Below are 17,511 nucleotides of genomic sequence, written 5' to 3'. Positions count from 1 at the left end.
CGCCCGCCACCACGCCCGGCTAATTTTTTTTGTATTTTTAATAGAGACGGGGTTTCACCGTGTTAGCCAGGATGGTCTCGATCTTCTGACCTCGTGATCCGCCTGCCTCGGCCTCCCAAAGTGCTGGGATTACAGGCTTGAGCCACCACACCTGGCCGATTTCATGTTTAAACAGTTGTCAAGTTCCTTTACATATTTCAGTCTCATTTTCCTCATCTGTCCAAAATGTACCTGTGTTACAGGGTAGTTGGGAGGTTTCAACAAAATAATGTATGTAAAATACCTAGCTGGGTGTTTATGCCTAGGAAGTTCTCAGGAAATGTGAGCTATTATCATTTATTTCAGGCCTACTTTGTGCCTGGCATCTCAGGGGAGGAAGGCACAAAAGTGAAAACAAAGCCTGGGTCCTGCCCCCAAGGAGTTTGAAGCTTTGTTGATAGGTAGACTAGAGTAAAAGGGTCTTACGCACTGGAGATCGGATCAGAGACATAAGAACAACTGCCAATTCTTTTTTATTATTATTATTATTATTATTTTGAGACGGAGTCTGGCTCTGTCGCCCAGGCTGGAGTGCAGTGGCGCGATCTGGGCTCACTGCAAGCTCCGCCTCCCGGGTTTACGCCAGTCTCCTGCCTCAGCCTCCCGAGTAGCTGGGACTGTAGGTGCCTGCTACCTTGCCCGGCTAGTTTTTCATATTTTTTAGTAGAGACAGGATTTCACCGTGGTAGCCAGGATGGTCTCGATCTCCTGACCTCGTGATCCGCCCATCTTGGCCTCCCAAAGTGCTGGGATTACAGGCTTGAGCCACCGCGCCCAGCCCAACTGCCAATTCTTGAGGCTCCTAATGAACCAGGTTCTGTGCTGAAAGCTTTATATGCATTATCTCATGAAATTTCCTCACAATCCTATGAGGTAAGTGCTATTAGGATTAGAAAATCAAAGATCAAAGATCAGAGAATCTTTTAGGAAATTTGCGTGGGTCACATAGCTAATAGTGTCAGGGCCTGGGTTTGAACCCAGGGGTGTCTGACTTCAGATTCTTTACTCCTTCTACTCCATTTGAGTTGGACCTTGAAGGATGAGTCAGATTTGGGCACATGGGGATGGAGGAGAGGAGGGGCCTGGAGAATAGGAGGATATGGAGCCAGGTAAGCAAAGCCTGGGAGATGGGAAAGTGTAGGGCATGTATGACAGAAACTCTGAGGTTCTTTTTTTTTGAGACAGGGTCTCGCTCTGTGACCCAGGCTGGAGTACCGTGGCATGATCTTGGCTCAGTGTAACCTCCGCCTCCTGGGTTCCAGCGATTCTTCTGCCTCAGCCTCCCGAGTAGCTGGGATTACAAGCATGCACCACCATGCCTGGCTAATTTTTTTTTTTCTTTGTATTTTTAGTAGAGATGGATTTTTGCCATGTTGACCAGGCTGATCTCGAGCTCCTGGCCTCAAGTGATCCACCCACCTCGGCCTCCCAAAGTGCTGGGATTACAGGCATAAGCCACCGCGCCCGGCCTGTTCATTTATTTTGAGACAGTCTTACCGTGTCGCCCAGGCTGGAATGCAGTGATATGATCATGACTCACTGCAGCCTTGACCTCCCTGGGTTCAGGTGATCCTCCCACCTCAGCCTCCTGAGCAGCTGGGATTACAGGTGTGTGCCACCACTCCCAGCTAATTTTTCTATATTTTGGAGAGACAGAGCTTTTACCATGTTGCCCAGGCTGGTCTTGAACTCCTGGGCTCAAGAGATCTGTCCACCTTGGCCTCCCAAAGTGCTGGGTTTACAGGCATGAACCACTGTGCCCGGCCTGAAACTGCAAGTATTTAGTCTGGTTCCATGTGAGGGCCTCTTTTGGTCCATTTCACAGAAATCTTAGCCAAAATATATTAAGTACCTACCATGCATCTGACATTTCTCTAAGGACTTTATAACCAACACCTTACTAAATCCTCACAGTAAGTGGAGAGGTCACTTGTGCACCCCCATTTCAAAGATGAGGAAATTGAGGCTCAGAATGGTCCACTGACCTGACCATGATCACAATGCTAGGAATGAATGGGGCAGGAATTCAAGCTCAGGGAGGCAGATTTCAGATCTGTGCCCCACACCTCTTGCGAGAATTAGTCAGTTCCCAGGCAGTGAAACTCTAAAGCCAGCCCCAGCTGCCCGAAACTCAACCACAGAGAGCTGGCTCTCAGCCCCTCACTGGCTTCCAGCCCCTCACTGGCTCCCTTCTTTTCTCCCAGCTCCACCCTGCCACCCCCATTTCCCTCCCTGGCCCTGGGGCCCTGCTCCTTCCCCAAACCTGCTCCACCACAATTCCTTCCAGGTTCCCTCATCTGTAAAATGGGGATAATAATAGTGTCTGCCTCAGGGTAGTGTTGTGAGGATCAGAGGAGGGGCTCAAGGTGCTTAGAACCCAGCGTATAGTAGGTTCTCAATAAAAATCAGTGACCTCACCACCACTGTCATTTAAGTAGTGTCTCTGAAGTCCTCTGAAACTGACTGACTGATAGCATTATCCACATTTGATGGTTGGGGAAATTGTGGTTAAGAGAAGTGAAGCAGCAGCTGTCCAGTGTCACTTAGCTAGGAAGTAGAGAGCGGGACTTAATCGGGGCTTCCTGATTTTCTGACTTCAGATCTCATTAACTTCTCTTATTCTTTGCAGCCAGGCAGATGAGTGAATCATAATCAGTATTTATTACCTGCCTTCTGCACTCCAGCCAGGCCCTAGATGCTAAGGGGCATTCTAGAGAGATCTGACCTAGATTCTTGAAGGAGCATAGAACCTAACTGATAAACAAGGTATGAAAACAAAGCCTCGTTTTGTTGAGGTAGAACACACAAAGCGTCCCAAGAGGGCAAGAATCATTTGACTGAGAGGAAGCAGGCAGGGGAGGCTTCTTGAAGGAGGTGAAGTTTAAGCTGGGCCGCAAAGGACCAATGAGATACGTAGACTAGAGTAAAAGGGTCTTATGCACTGGAGATAAGTTCAGAGATGTGACCGGGCGTGGTGACTCACACCTGTAATCCCAGCACTTTGGGAGGCCAAGTAGGGTGGATCGCCTGAGGTCAGGAGTTCGAGATCAGCTTGGCCAACATGGTGAAACCCCGTCTCTACGGAAAATACAAAAACCAGCCAGGCATGGTGGCTGGTGCCTGTAATCCCAGCTACTTGGGAGGCTGAGGCAGGAGACTCACTTGAACCTGAGGCAGGAGAATTGCACCGCTGCATTCCAACCTGGTGACAGAGTGAGACTCTGTCTAAAAAAAAAAAAAAAAAAGGCAGAGATATAACAACATCTGCCAATTCTTGAGCCTCCTTATGATCCAGGTTCTGTGCTGAAAGCTTTGTATGCATTATCTCAGGAGATTTCCTCATGATCCTATGAGGTAAGTGCTATTAGGATGAGAAAATCAAGGATCAAGGATCAGAGAATTTACAAAATTTGCCTAGGTCACACAATGAATAAAGTGTCTGGGCCTGGGTTTGAACTCAGGGCTGTTGGCCACACAGCCTGGGCTCTTAATCATCATGGGTTATTGCCACCTTGTCCTCAACCATCTAATGAGGAATTAAGCTGTGGACTGTCTCTGGAGGGCTTTGAATGCCAAGGCTCAGACTTACATAAAAATCACACAGCACCAGGCAAGAATCAGACCTGGAATGTAGCAGCAGCTTCTAGCAGCTTTACCACTCACTACCAAAGGTTGCTTCTCTGAGCCTCTCTAAACTGGAGTGATGAGGAATATATTATCAGCAATGAAGATTTTTGAACGAGGCAGGGAGGCTCTTGTGACAAAAGGATTGTTTAAAAGAAACCTGGAGATGTTCAAACATTTACTGAGTGTTGGGTCCTAAGAATACAACTGTGAATAAGACAAAGCTCTGCAGTGGGCCTCTGACCCTGCTGTGCCGGCAGGCAGCTTGGGAGGGTAGGAGAAGAACCCCTTAACTGGAAAAACAAGGGCTCCAGAGCTGGGACCTGTCCCAGATTCCATTGCCAGCTCTCAAATCAGGGAATCTCTCTGTATGACCTTGGGCAAGTTACCCAGCCTTTCAGACTGTCAGTCTTTATCATGGGGATCATCATTCCTCTTCCCAGGATTGTTGGAATAAATTAACTAAAACAACCCTTGTAAGGATCTAGCATGGTGCTTGGCATCCTGCAGGCGCTGAATAGATGTTCGTTTTCCCTGTAAAGAAGTAGACTAGTTTGCCTCCATCCCTCACCCCTCTGCCATTAAAGGGAACAAGTTCCTGGCCTTCATTTTAGCAGGAAAGGGGATATGAATGCACATGTGCTAGCTAAGCAACAATGCAAACTAACAAAAGGGCCTGTGGCCTGGGGAATACACTGCTGAGTCTGGGCTCAGGTCGGGACCCGGCGCCAAAATGTTTCCCTTCAACCCCAGGGAATCCGGGCCCATTTCTCGGGGCGCTGTGCTCTGTTCTGGCCGCCTCCGCACTGTGCATCCCAGAACCACCCTGTCTGCGTCTCGCCGGCTGCTAGCTAGCGCGTCCAGCGGCGGGCGGCACCGACAGCAGGTGTGGCTGCCCCTTTAAGCAGCGAAGCTCGTGTTGCAATCGCCGCCTCGAGGACTGGTTCTTTCCGGGGGGTGGAGCCTGTACTCTTGCAGCAGCCAACCGGAGCGCGGCATTTTCCGCGGGAGATCCGAATTTCGCGGCACGCCGTTTGGCGCTAAAAAAAAAAAAAAAAAAAAAAAAAAAAAGAAAAAAAAAGAGGCAGAGAAAAACTCAGGGACTAGAGAGCCGGCCGCAAGGAAGTCGGTGCAGTCGAGACCCCCTTCCCCGTCCCAGCGCATCGCGTCTCCACCGAGCTCGCGGGCACGCCGGGGACTCCTCCCCAGAGCCGGCCGGACCCCAGGTGCCGAGGCCTTGGGGGGCGCGGGGCGTCCCGGGTCGCGGTGCCCTCGGGGCGGGACAGCCCCTGGCAGTGCCACCACCGCAACCGCCGGTCGATCTCCAAGCGGCGATCTCCAAGCGCTGCTCTGCTCGGCTGCGGGCCAGGAGGGGAGGGTCCGGCCTTGCCCCGCAGACGTCCATTGGTGGCTTCCCCCGGCCTCCGCGCCATGCCGCGGGCCGTGTGAGCGGCTGCAGCACCGGAACCCGCAGGTGTCCGCGGGCGCGCCAGGCCCGTTTGGGTAGGGGGCGCCTTACTCGCTATGCTGCAAGGGCCCCGGGCCTTGGTTTCGGCCGCTGGGCAGCCCCCGAAGGTGGTGCCCGCGATGAGCCCCACAGAGCTGTGGCCATCCGGCCTCAGCAGCCCCCAGCTCTGCCCAGCTACTACCACCTACTACACGCCGCTGTACCCGCAGACGGCGCCTCCCGCAGTGGCGCCCGGCACCTGCCTCGACGCCACTCCCCACGGACCTGAGGGCCAAGTTGTTCGATGCCTGCCGGCAGGCCGGCTGCCGGTAATGCTGGGGCCCCCACCGCTTCCCCCTATGCTTTTCCAGGTGTGGGGAAGGAGGGAGGGGTGCCTGAGATCCAGTTTGAGTGGAGCAGGTAGAGTTTTGGGAAGAGGGAAGATGAGCTTTCAGTTTCCAGGACCCAGTGCCCCCAATATCTGAGTAGAAGACCCCTTCATTTTCAGACTTTGGATGAAGTAATCTCATCCATTCTAGTGGAGTGGAATGAGCACTGGATTGCGAGTCTGGAGGGAGACCCAACCCACTACTCCCAGTGCACTGTGTGACCTTGGGGAAGCCCATGCAGCCAAAGTTGCCGCCATTCATTCATTACTTCATTGTTTGGCCAGAAACCAGCACTGGGTGCCTGCTATTGTCCAGGCAAAGAGCATGCCTGGGGACACTGTGGGACTTTGGTAAGACAGAGGGATAGGTCTAGTGAGTCTCTCAGGTTCAATCTGCCATGGACAGACTCCAAATTGTCCAGCCAACTCCTGGTATAGCCCCAAGTATCTGCCCTTGGTCCTCCCCAAGGCCCAGTCTTCCCTCCCAGGCAGCCTGTAGCAGATAGAAATGTGGGCAGCCCCCTGGGTTCTGTTCAGATTGGCTGCTCTCTCCTTAAGCTCCCAGGCTCGTTGCCAGAGATGGCCCAAAGTGTAGTGGCACCAGGCTGCCTGCCGACCTGGGCTCAGGGTGTGTTTTGTGGGAGTGGAATTCCTGGAGCCCATGTGAATCAAAACAACTTTAGGGTGGGGGGTGGAATGGGAAAAGCCCGAGGAAGTGGGGATGGTGGTGGTTGAGGAGCCTGGTTTCTGGTGTGACTCTGCCATTAATTCTCTGTGTGTCCTTGGACAAGTCTTGGCCCCAGTCTGGGCCTCAGTGTCCTCTCCTTGACAATGCGTGTGTGCACAGGGTGGCTGTGGGGCTAGCTCTTCTCTGCCACATTCGACTCCAGGTCCTGGGTTTTGGAAGCCGGCTCCAGGGAGAGGATTGGGGTGTTATAGGTTTGCTTAGTTGTGGGTGTGGTGAATAAGTTCAGGTACAGGGATAAGACCACCCCCCACTGCCCCAGAGGCATCTGGTCAGACCTGTGCTGGTCAGCAGGCACGGATGCCCAGCCAGCTCTGGATGCAGGCAGAGCCACCACTCCCTGCCAGTGGACTCAGGCTTTGCCCATGTTCAAAACGTTAACCTTCCCGGAGACCCTTCCTGCACATGATTTCTAACTAGGAGGGCAGTGGGCAGGAATGGTATTGTCCCCATATTACAGGTTAAGCAACCGAGGATAACTGGGATTGGTGATCTTGTGGTCAGCGTTTTATAGCCCAAAACATCTTTGTAGATTGTGAAATAGATGGCATTAGTAGCTCCATGTTACAGGGGGAAATAGGCTCAGAGAGGGGATGTGACCTAAGGTCAGAGATGGGGATGGGGTAGAGTGATGGGACTCACAAGGCAGTAGGCTCTTCTCTGTTTTATTTTTTGCAGAGACAGGGGTCTCCCTGTGTTCCCCAGGCTGGTCTCAAACTCTTGGGCTCAAGCGATCCTCTTGCCTCGGCCTCCCAAAGTGCTGGGATTACAGGCATGAGCTACTGCACCTGGTCAGGCAGTAGGCTCTTCTCTATGTAGCCTTGACTTTCTTTAATACTGCCTGACTTAGGAGCTGAGTACCCCCCCGGGAAGGGAACTTTGCAGCAGGCCCACTCTCCTCTGGCCAGCTGCTTTCACACTGGAATTTTCAGTAACAGCTGTGGTTTTACACTGCTTTGAACCCTCTCAGAGGAGCCCAAGTGCATCTTGTCTGTACCTCCCTCCCAGAGGGGCTCAGTGATCTTAGCAAGAAGGTCTCTTTTTTACTGAGTGCCTCTCGTGTGCCAGACACTGCTTGGCACTCTTCACGTTCATTATCTTGGTCAAGATGTTCAGAATGAGGCATTTTGCAGATAAGGAAACTGAGCAAAGAAAGGAAGTCACTTGCCTGGGTCACAAGCAAAGAAGCAGGAGAGTCTCCTTGCAGCAGACCACCCTAAAGGCCTGCCAGGCCCAGAGCTCCCACTCCTGTCAATCCCCAGATGCCCGGGGCCCAGCCCCGTGGGTAGGCCTGCCCTCTGCTTACTCATTTTACAAGGGTGTGACCTGGAGCAGCTCCAAACCCAACCCTGGGTGTGGCCACTTGCTTTGTGGCCAGGCTGCAAAGTGCAGGGTGAGCAGGATTTGTTGGGGAGCTTCTGTTTAAAGCGACCTCAGGCACTGTCCAAAGATGGCAACCAAGTTCAGTGGCAGAATGAAGGCCAGAACCCAGATCTCCTGGCTCCCTGTCCAGAGCTCTTTCCAAGTCCTCTGAGGAAAGCTCAGGGAATGCTCCTTTATCGCATGCCTCCTCTGGCCAGGCGCATGGCATCATTCTCTTTCATCCCTGCAGGAAGCTCTGCCCAGGCTGGAGTATAGTAGTATCATCTCGGCTCACTGCAGACTCCGCCTCCCAGGTTCAAGTGATTCTCCTGCCTCAGCCTCCTAAGTAGTTGGGATTACGGGTGCCTGCCACCATGCAGGGTTATTTTTTGTATTTTTAGTAGAGATGGGGTTTCACCATGTTGGCCGGACTAGTCACGAACTCCTGACCTCAGGTGATCCGCCTGCCTTGGCCTTCCAAAGTGCTGGGATTACAGGCGTGAACAGAAAATTTGTCTGCATTTTCCAAATTTCCTCTTGTGAGGCAGAAAGAACACAAAAATTTTAACACACAACTCTATAAGCCAGGTCAGGTGAGGAGATGTAGGCTCAGAGAGGCAGACAGTGAATCCCAGGCTGCCCAGCTACCAAGTGGCAGAGCTGGGATTTGAAAGCAAGATTCGACCCCTTACATTTGCTCCTACCCCCACCATCTAACTTAGGGCTTAGGAGAGACCAGGCTCCACTCTGTGTGACCTTGGGCAAGTCACTTCCTCTTCCCCAAGTCCCAGTTTCCTCACCTTGGTGCCCGTAAGGGGGTTGTGCCTGGGATCTCTGACCCTCTGCACTTCTGCAGCTGCCTGAGTAAGGAGCTGTACTCTTCTCCATAGGGGTTGGCAGGGTGGGCTTGAGTCCTGACCGGGCCTTGAAGATCCAGCCAAAGGGGCTACCTAAGAGCGTCCAGGATAGAGCTAAGCCGGTCTCTGGCTGTGGCCATAGCCTTTGCTCTCCTCCTCCCACCGCAGTCTCTTTTCAGCTCACCCTTGAACTTTCCCCTTTTCCCACTGGTGCTCCCCATATGTCAGTGCTAGTAGCCCCCCGATGGGAACACTCCCTGTGGGCAAAGCGCTTTGCTGCACTATCTCGCTGAATCCTCAGCATAGGTGGAGACAATGATGCCCATTTTATAGGTGACTCGAGGTCAACTGATTTCCCAGCTAAGAAGGGGAAGGCCTAGATGCAAACCCAGGCCGGTCTGACTCCAAGACCTGTGCTCAGCCTCACCTTGATCCTGATCCTCCTGGGCTTGTCCTCTGCTACCTGTGTTCTGCAGGTTCAGCCCAAGCCATAGGCTGACTTTACTCTGGGCACTGCCCAAAGGTGTCAGGGAGGTATCCTTAGGGGGACACTTTGCTGCACTGGGACCCTGGGAGTGCAGACTAAGGGTAAAGGAGGGTGAGAAAAGAGAGACGGCTGTGTGTGTGTGTGTGTGTGCACGTGCATGCAGTGATGGAGACAGGTGGGCATAGCCCAGGCCTTGGCCCAAATTCTAACAAATCCTGGGGCAGCGTGTGTGGGATGGAGCTGAGGCAACCTGGTACATGGCTTTGGAGTCAGGCCTGGGTTCAGACCCTGGCTCTGGCCTTTGTGTGACCTTGGACATGTGCCTACTCTCTGTAAGTCTCCATTTCTTGTCTTACAAGAGCCAGTGCCAATACTGATGCGGTAGGACTGTTATGAGCATGTAATAGGCCCAGCATAGATATTCTGTGCAAGGTCTTCCCGGGGTTCTTCCTGGTGTGTTCTGTGCGGGGAGGCAGGTGTGGCTGGGGAGGCTCTGGGCTGCCCCACGTCTGCATCAAGTAGAACTCCACCTGAGCGTCCCTTCTCCCTGCCCTTGGTGCTCCTGCCGGGGGATATATGAAGAATACTGGGATGCGCAGCCTTGGTCAGGATTGTTGGAGGACTCAGAGCTCCCCAAGCCTCAATTACTCCAGCTGTACAATGGGGATTAGTGCTGTGGGAAGATTCAGGGAAGTGATAAATGTTGGGGCGTGGTGCAGGGCATGTGGAAGGTCTCTGCCAGTGCCTGGCCCTTTCTCTACTGACAGGGTGGGGCTAAATCCCTAGAATATAGATTTTTACCATTTAGGAAGGTAGAAAAGGAATATTCAAGAGACTCATTCAAGAATGAGCAGTAAAGTGTTTGGATGGTTTCCAGGTCTGGGTAGTGGTGGAGAGCAGGAGTGTCATATCCAGCCTCCTCAAATCAGCCCAGGAAGACTTCCTGGACGGGGAAGGAGTGGGGGCAGGGGAACTGACAGCAGGAAGAGCTGTCACCACCCCCAACACCTGTCAGCCCAGCTGTGCTCAGCAGCAGTTAGAAGTCTCAGCCCTGCTGAGCATGACCTCAACACCAAATGTTAAAATAGGCTTCTCTGTCCAAGCCGGGGTAGGGGTGTCTGGGGGATCCAGAGTTGGAAGGAGGAAAGAAATGGGCTTGATGACCACCAGAAGGATGTATCAAGGAAGAGGTCGAGATTAGATTTTAAGGAAGGGACTCTGCATTTCCTGAACACCTACTGTGTGCTGAGACACAGGCTGAGAACTTTACAGAAGTTAAAGGAGCAGGAGCTACCCAGGGTCTTTCTTCAGCATGCAGACAGGGAGCTAAATAAGTGCTTCAAAGGGAAGCGATGTGGGGATTAATTCAGCCTGTTCCAGGGTTTTTAAGATCCAGAGGCTGCCCAGGTGGTGCCTTCCTTGATTCCTTACAATAGCCCCTTGAGGTAGGCATTTTCTACCCCATTTACAGAGGAAGAAACTGAGGCTCCTAGATATGGAGCTCGTACAGTGAGCCTGCAAAGGAGCTGGAGATTCAAGCATGGGTCTCTGACCTATGTCCCAGTGTCCCAGTGCCCCAGCCCTGCCCCTGCCCTGCCCCTGCCCAGCCCTAACCAGGAGAGAGGCCCTTTCCGGGCCAGTGCAGCTCTGGGCCTAATTGGGGCCCTGGTGGCGACAGGGTGGAGAGGAGCAGATGGGTCTGTGGTTTGATTTCCCCGGCAGGTGTTTCCCAAGCTTGGCGGGAACAGAGAGGGGGAGCGGGAGGGGGGTGGCCTCAGCTGCTTGTCCTTAGACACGGGAAGGATTCATTGTCTGCGGGAAGGATTCATTGTCTGCCCCTCTCGGCAAAGAAAGAATGGCAAATGCAGTCTATTCAGGAGGCCCTGGGGCCCTCAAGCTGGAGCCCAAACATGGGGGTGGGGATGTTTGTACTGCTTTCCACTGTGGGCACCTCCCTGGGGTGTGGCACTGAGCCAGGAAGTCCACTGGGTCTGGGCGGATGCCCAGCCCCACCCTGATAAGGACCAGCTGTGGGACTGTGATGGGCACTCAGTCTGGCTGGGCCAGCTGCTTCTGTAGGGGGCCCTTTCCCCACCCTGATGTGGTTTAGGCCCTACCCACTGCTTCCTCCTGGTATCATCCTCTGGGTGTGGTGGGGTGAGAAGCGGGTGTAGGAGCGGGCTTGAGGCCTGTGGTTAAGGAACCCTGAGCCCCTGGCCAGACTGGCTTTGGTAGGGTCTCAAGTGCCTGGGCCTCAGAGGATGGGAATTTTATTTGCTCTTCAGGAAACAAGACTTCCCCTGAAAGCTCACTTCCTCAGGTCATTGATATTTTCCTATCAAGTACAGCAGGGCTTCACCAGGACTGGCGGTAAACTGAGGCACAGAGGTGGCTGCTAAGTGACCTTATCACTTTGGCCCCATATCAGGGAAAGGCTAAAGGAGGAATGATTCTCAAATTCTGCCTCTCTCTTCCCCTTCTCTCCAAGGCCAAAAGGAAGCTGGATCTGGAGGGGATTGGGAGGCCCGCCGTCCCTGAGTTCCCAACCCCCAAGGGGAAGTGCATCAGAGTGGATGGCCTCCCCAGCCCCAAAAGTAAGCAGTGCTGATGGGGCCTCTGGGGTGGGGTGGGGCAGGGACAGAGGGCAGTGCCCTGCCCAATCACTGGGAGTCATATTTGGATCACTTTCCAGTTTGCAAAAGCTTCCTGTGCATTTTATCAAAAGCTTCCTGTGCATTTTATCACTTGATCCTGCCGGATAGGTAGGCTTGTCTCTCTTTACTAATCAGGCAACTTGAGACTCTGAGAGCTTGAGTGACTTGCCCATAGTCTCGGAGTGGAGTCAGGACTAGAGCCTGGACATGTAAGTCTTGCACTACTTCTACGTTTTTTGCTTTTTGTTTTTTGTTGTTGTTTTGAGACAGGTCTCGCTCTGTCACCAAGCGTGGATTGCAGTGGTGCCATCTTGGCTCCCTGCAACCTCCACCTCTGGGGTTCAAGCAACTCTCTCACCTCAGCCTCCCAAGTAGCTGGAACTACAGGTGCATGCCATCATCCCTGACTAATTTTTGTATTTTTAATAGAGACACAGTTTCCCCATATTGGCCAGGCTGGTCTCGAACTCCTGACCTCAAGTGATCCACCTGCCTCGGCCTCCCAAAGTGCTGGGACTACAGGCGTGAGCCACCGTACCCGGCCAGTCTCGCACTACTTCTACCATGCCATGTACTGCTCTCATGATCTAAATGCAGTGACCAGTGTTTTACTTGGGAATTTATTATTTTTAAAAAGTTTTAATGTTTAGGTCAATGTCAATTTTTCTCAATCAGAGGAGCAGGGGCTAACTGGGGTCTTTCTCCCATATGCAGACAAGGAGCTGAACAAGTGATTCAAAGGGAAGGGAAGCACAGATTAATCCAGTCTCTGCCACCCCAGAGGTTTTTAAGATCCAGAGGCTGCCCAGGTGTGCCTTCCTAAAGCTAAGTTGGAGGGGGTTGCTGCCTCTTGATATTTTCAGTCAATATCCTGTATGGGCCGGGCGCGGCGGCTCACACCTATAATCCTAGCACTTTGGGAGGCCAAGGCGGGCAGATCACCTGTGGTCAGGAGTTCCAGACCAGCCTGGCCAACGTGGTGAAACCCCATCTCTACTGAAAATACAGACATTAGCTGGGCGTGGTGGTGCATAATCCCAGCTACTCGGGAGGCCGAGGCAGGAGAATCGCTTGAACCTGGGAGGCAGGTTGCAGTGAGCTGAGATCATGCCACTGCACTTCAGCCTGGATGACACAGCGAGACTCCATCTCAAAAAAAAAAAAAAAAATTCCAGGTTAGAGCAGGAGTTTAAGCAACTGTGTTTGGAAGGAACACTAGTTTTGGGGGTCCAGGAAGGCCTATGCCCCGACCTGACAGTTCACTCCTGTGAACCTTAGTTGTCTCGTGTGAAAGGAGGCACAGCTAGATCAGGAATGGCAAGAAAGTTTCCTCTACATTTGATTGGTCAAAGCTGCCCAAAGCACTGTCTTAAAGGATTCTAAGGCTCATGATAACTGGTCCTCTTCCAGAGGAACCTAAGACTCTAAAACTCAGGCTCCAGAATTATTAGATTGGCCACTAACTTGCCATATGACTTGGAAGTCACTCGATTACGGAAGTCTCCTTGTGGTTTAAGATGCTGCAGCTGAGATGTGGTCTTGCAACATCAACCTCATTTGAGAAAGGGACCTTTTTCATGAACCTCCCCCACTTTATGTTACAGGACCGATTTTTTTCAGATCACTGTGATTCACATGGGAAGAAAAAGCAAGTGTGTATCTATAAAAATGCTCTTAAATCCAGGCTTATCATTTCTACCCTATTCTAATTCCAAACTCCGGACATTTAGGTGGCAGGATAGGGTAATGCTTAAGAAGGAAAACTCCGGGCCGGGTGCAGTGGCTCACGCCTGTAATCCCAGCACTTTGTGAGGCCGAGCCGGGCACGATGACGGGCACCTGTAGTCCCAACTACTCGGGAGGCTGAGGCAGGAGAATGGCGTGAACCCGGGAGGCGGAGCTTGCAGTGAGCCGAGATTGCATCACTGCACTCCAGACTGGGGAACAGAGCGAGACTCCGTCTCAAAAAAAAAAGGAAGGAAAACTCTGGAGCCAGACTGCCTGGATTTGAATTCCAGCTTTGCCACTTTCTAGCTGAGTGAGCTAAGCAAATTACTTAAACTGTGCCTCAGTATTCTCATCTATAAAATGGGGATGACCGTACAGCAACCTTACAGGGTGTTGTAGGACTTAAATGTGTTCGTATATGGAAAGCACTTAGAACAGTGACAGTAGTTGTGGATGGTGGTATGGCAGCCCTAAGCTGTGGTGGAAATGTGCATTTAACCAGGAGTCAGGACACTTGGCTTCCAATACTGCCCACTGGCTGTGAGACCTTAAGCAAGTCACCTTCCCTCTCAGGTATCAGGTTTCCTGTCTGGACAGTGGTGGTGATGGATGCCCTTGCTCACAGTGCTTTGTAGACTGGAAGGTGGTGAAAAGTTGGTACTTAATGAGCCTAGATCAATGGACGAGGGTCCTGCGTGGGCCCTCCCTGAGCTGTGACTGGGTCCCCTTCTTCCTCAGCCCCCAAATCCCCCGGGGAGAAGACTCGGTATGACACCTCGCTGGGGCTGCTCACCAAGAAGTTCATTTACCTCCTGAGCGAGTCAGAGGATGGGGTCCTGGACCTGAACTGGGCCGCTGAGGTGCTGGACGTGCAGAAGCGGCGCATCTATGACATCACCAACGTGCTGGAGGGCATCCAGCTCATCCGCAAGAAGGCCAAGAACAACATCCAGTGGGTGTGAGTGCCTGGGCGGCCAGTGGTACCCTCCAATGGGTACTTGCGCTGTGGGCGGAGCCAGAGGCAATAGCCAGTGGCTGTGAGTGGCAGGGGCAGGGCTGAGAGCAACATCCAATGGGCACAAGGGCTGAGGCGGACCAAGAGCAACATCCAATAGGCTTATTGCTGGGGGTAGAGCCAATGTATGGTGAGGAAGAGCGCCGTGTACCTGCTGAAGTAATAGGAGAACGTGATGCGGGGCAGAGTGACGAATGACATCTGGGAGGTGTAAAGGCCAAAGGGGACCCCAGATTCTTCCTCTCGAGTCAGAGATCCTAATATCCACTCCTTCTAGCTTAGGGCAGTCCCCTGGGAGCTAAGTAGGGGGATCCCGGACCTCTTCCAGATCTGAGATAGGAGTACTCCAGCCTCCTCTCTCCATTTCTACAGGATTTAAAGAACTGACCTACGGCCCTTGGCATAGGTGGCCTAAGAGAACCTAAGAGTTCAACCTAAGAGGTGGCCTACAGCCCTGGCCCAAGAGAAGCCAGAGTGGGGAGTCAGGACTGAGGCTACTCCAGTTGGAGGAGGCTGGGGGATAGGGATGAACAGAATCGAGAGCCCCCCAGAAGTGGGGTTCAGGCCCACTTGTTTCTTCTCCCAAGCCCAACCCCCAAACCTCTCGTTCCAATCCCTGGTAGCTCCCTGAGAGCCAGGCATGACCACTGATTTACACAACCCAGGGGCGCACTCTCATAGACTATTTTTTGAATGGCCTTGTTCTGGAGTTTCACCCACAGACTGACACTGGGGGGCTACTCTGTTCCCAGAGGCAGGGGAATGTTTGAAGACCCCACCCGGCCTGGGAAGCAGCAACAGCTGGGGCAGGAGCTGAAGGAGCTGATGAACATCGAGGAGGCCTTGGACCAGCTCATCCAGAGCTGCTCTCTGAGCTTCAAGCACCTGACTGAGGACAAGGCCAACAAGAGATATCCTCTTTCGTTGGGGGAAGGTGTCAGGGAGCAGGAACCTGTTGCATGTTTATATCTATCCTGAGTTGATTCAGTAACTTACCCTAAGGGTCTGGCATCTGTTTCTTCCTTCCTGGGTGGCCTTTCTTCTCAAGTCTATTTTTTGAATTATTTATTTATTTTTTTTTAGAGACAAGGGCTCATTCTGTCATCCAGGCTATAGTACATTGGCATGATCATAGCTCACTACAGCCTCACACTCCTGGGTTCAAGTGATCCTCCCACCGCAGCCTCCCGAATAGCTGGAACTACTGGCATGTGCCACCATGCCTGGCTAATTTTTTATTTTTTGTATAGACAGGGTCTCACTTTGTTGCCCAGGCTGGTCTCTAACTCTTGGCTTCAATCGATCCTCCCACTTCAGTCTCCTGTCTCCCAAAGTGCTGAGATTACAGGCATGAGTCACTGTGCCTGGTCTCAAGTTTATTAAAGGTATTTTTTCGTTATTGAAAATAAGCCAAGTACATTTGCCTTTAAATCTGGAAAATGGAGAAAAAGAATGACAAACTGCCACCTTAACATAGCCATTGTTCCAGAACTGCACACAGAATGTGTGTTATTTAAATATAGTTGTAATATAGTTGTGTGCCTGCTGCACATAGCTTTTCTTTCTTTTTTTTTTTTTTTTTAAGACAGAGTCTCACTCTGTCGCCCAGGATAGAGTTCAACCTCCACCTCCCGAGTTCAAGCGATTCTCCTACTTCAGCCTCCTAAGTAGCTGGGATTACAGGTGCCCGCCACCACGCCTGGCTAATTTATTTATTTATTTATTTTTTGAGATGGAGTCTCGCTCTTGTTGCCCAGGCTGGAGTGCAGTGGTGCGATCTCGGCTCACCACAACCTCTTCCTCCTGGGTTCAAGAGATTCTTCTGCCTCAGTCTCCCAAGTAGCTGAGATTTCAGGTGCCTGCCACCACATCCAGCTAATTTTTGTATTTTAAGTAGAGATGCGGTTTCACCATATTGGTCAGGCTGGTCTCAAACTCCAGACCTCAGGTGATCCACCCGCCTCGACCTTCCAAAGTGCTGGGATTACAGGAGTGAGCCACTACACCCGGACTTCATGCCCGGCTAATTTTTGTATTTTTAGTGGAGATGGGGTTTCACCATGTTCGCCAGTCTGGTCTTGAACTCCTGACCTCAAGTTGTCCACCCGCCTCGGCCTCCCAAAGTGCTGGGATTACAGGCTTGAGCCACCGCGCCTGGCCCAAGGTAGCTTATGATATTAACAGGTTACAGATTGTAGTTATTTCTAAGCTGCACAAGGAGTGAGAAAGTAATGTTCAGAGGCTTAGGAGGTGAAGGTGCTTCCTGGCAGGCTTGGGGTTTGAATTTTGACCAGACAGTCACTTTTCTTGACTCTCCTGCCCTACGCTGGCCTATGTGACTTACCAGGATATCCGTGCTGTCGGCAACTTTAAGGAGCAGACAGTGATTGCCGTCAAGGCCCCTCCGCAGACGAGACTGGAAGTGCCCGACAGGACTGAGGTGAGAGGCGAAATATTTGGTGGAGAGCAGGGTTGAGACCCTGCTAGGGAGGGTTCCAGGCAGCTCTGCAGACTGTCCCGGGCACTGCCTAGCCCCATGCTTCCCAGGCCCATTCTGGTGTCCATGGCAATATTGGTGGCCTTCAAGCTTGAGCAGAAATGGCAGAGGCTGGAAAGGGCAACCGAGACTGAGCAGTGGCCTGAGAAAATCTCTGTTCCTAGTTTCTTCTGCATCCCACCGGCCCTGGGTTCCTGCACACATGCACACTCGTGCCCACGTATGACGGTGTCAGTACTCATGAAAATCCCTTCATGCTGACTGTGCTTTCCCAAGTTAAAGACCAAAATTCCTGACGCTCCCTATGAGGCTTCGGTGCTCTGACCCCAGCTGGCCTCGTCCTTTTCCCTGCTGCCCCATCTGTCTTTGTTTTGGCCACACTGACCTGTCTGCAGTTACCCCATTGCACTAAGTTCATTCCTAGTATGAGATCTTCTGTTTTATTTTATTTTATTTTAATTATTTATTTATTTACTTATTTATTTTTGAGACGGAGTCTCATTCTGTCACCCAGGCTGGAGTGCAATGGCCTGATCTCGGCTCACCGCAACCTCCGCTTTCCAGGTTCAAGCGATTCTCCTGCCTCAGCCTCCCAAGTAGCTGGGATTACAGGCGCCTGCCACTATGCCGGGCTAAGTTTTGTACTTTTTTTAGTAGAGATGGGATTT

The 17,511-nt window shown here is 52.1% G+C and overlaps 1 protein-coding gene across 1 annotated transcript in view; it reads left to right on the top strand.

The window, feature by feature from the left end:
- The first annotated feature begins 4,643 nt into the window (after positions 1–4,643).
- The window catches only part of E2F2 (E2F transcription factor 2), a 31,063-nt gene continuing 18,195 nt past the window's right edge, over positions 4,644–17,511 (top strand). Inside the window, exons 1-5 of the mRNA XM_011977820.1 lie at positions 4,644–5,439; positions 11,438–11,543; positions 14,070–14,289; positions 15,099–15,257; positions 16,672–16,786. Of these exons, the coding sequence (XP_011833210.1) occupies positions 5,188–5,439; positions 11,438–11,543; positions 14,070–14,289; positions 15,099–15,257; positions 16,672–16,786 (852 nt within the window). The 5' untranslated portion in view covers positions 4,644–5,187. The remainder of the gene's footprint in view (positions 5,440–11,437; positions 11,544–14,069; positions 14,290–15,098; positions 15,258–16,671; positions 16,787–17,511) is intronic.

This window comes from Mandrillus leucophaeus, unplaced genomic scaffold (assembly GCF_000951045.1).
Source record: "Mandrillus leucophaeus isolate KB7577 unplaced genomic scaffold, Mleu.le_1.0 Scaffold185, whole genome shotgun sequence".
Taxonomy (NCBI): domain Eukaryota; kingdom Metazoa; phylum Chordata; class Mammalia; order Primates; family Cercopithecidae; genus Mandrillus; species Mandrillus leucophaeus.
Note: the sequence above shows the minus strand (reverse complement) of the source record. Positions and strands in the feature narration are given on the sequence as shown.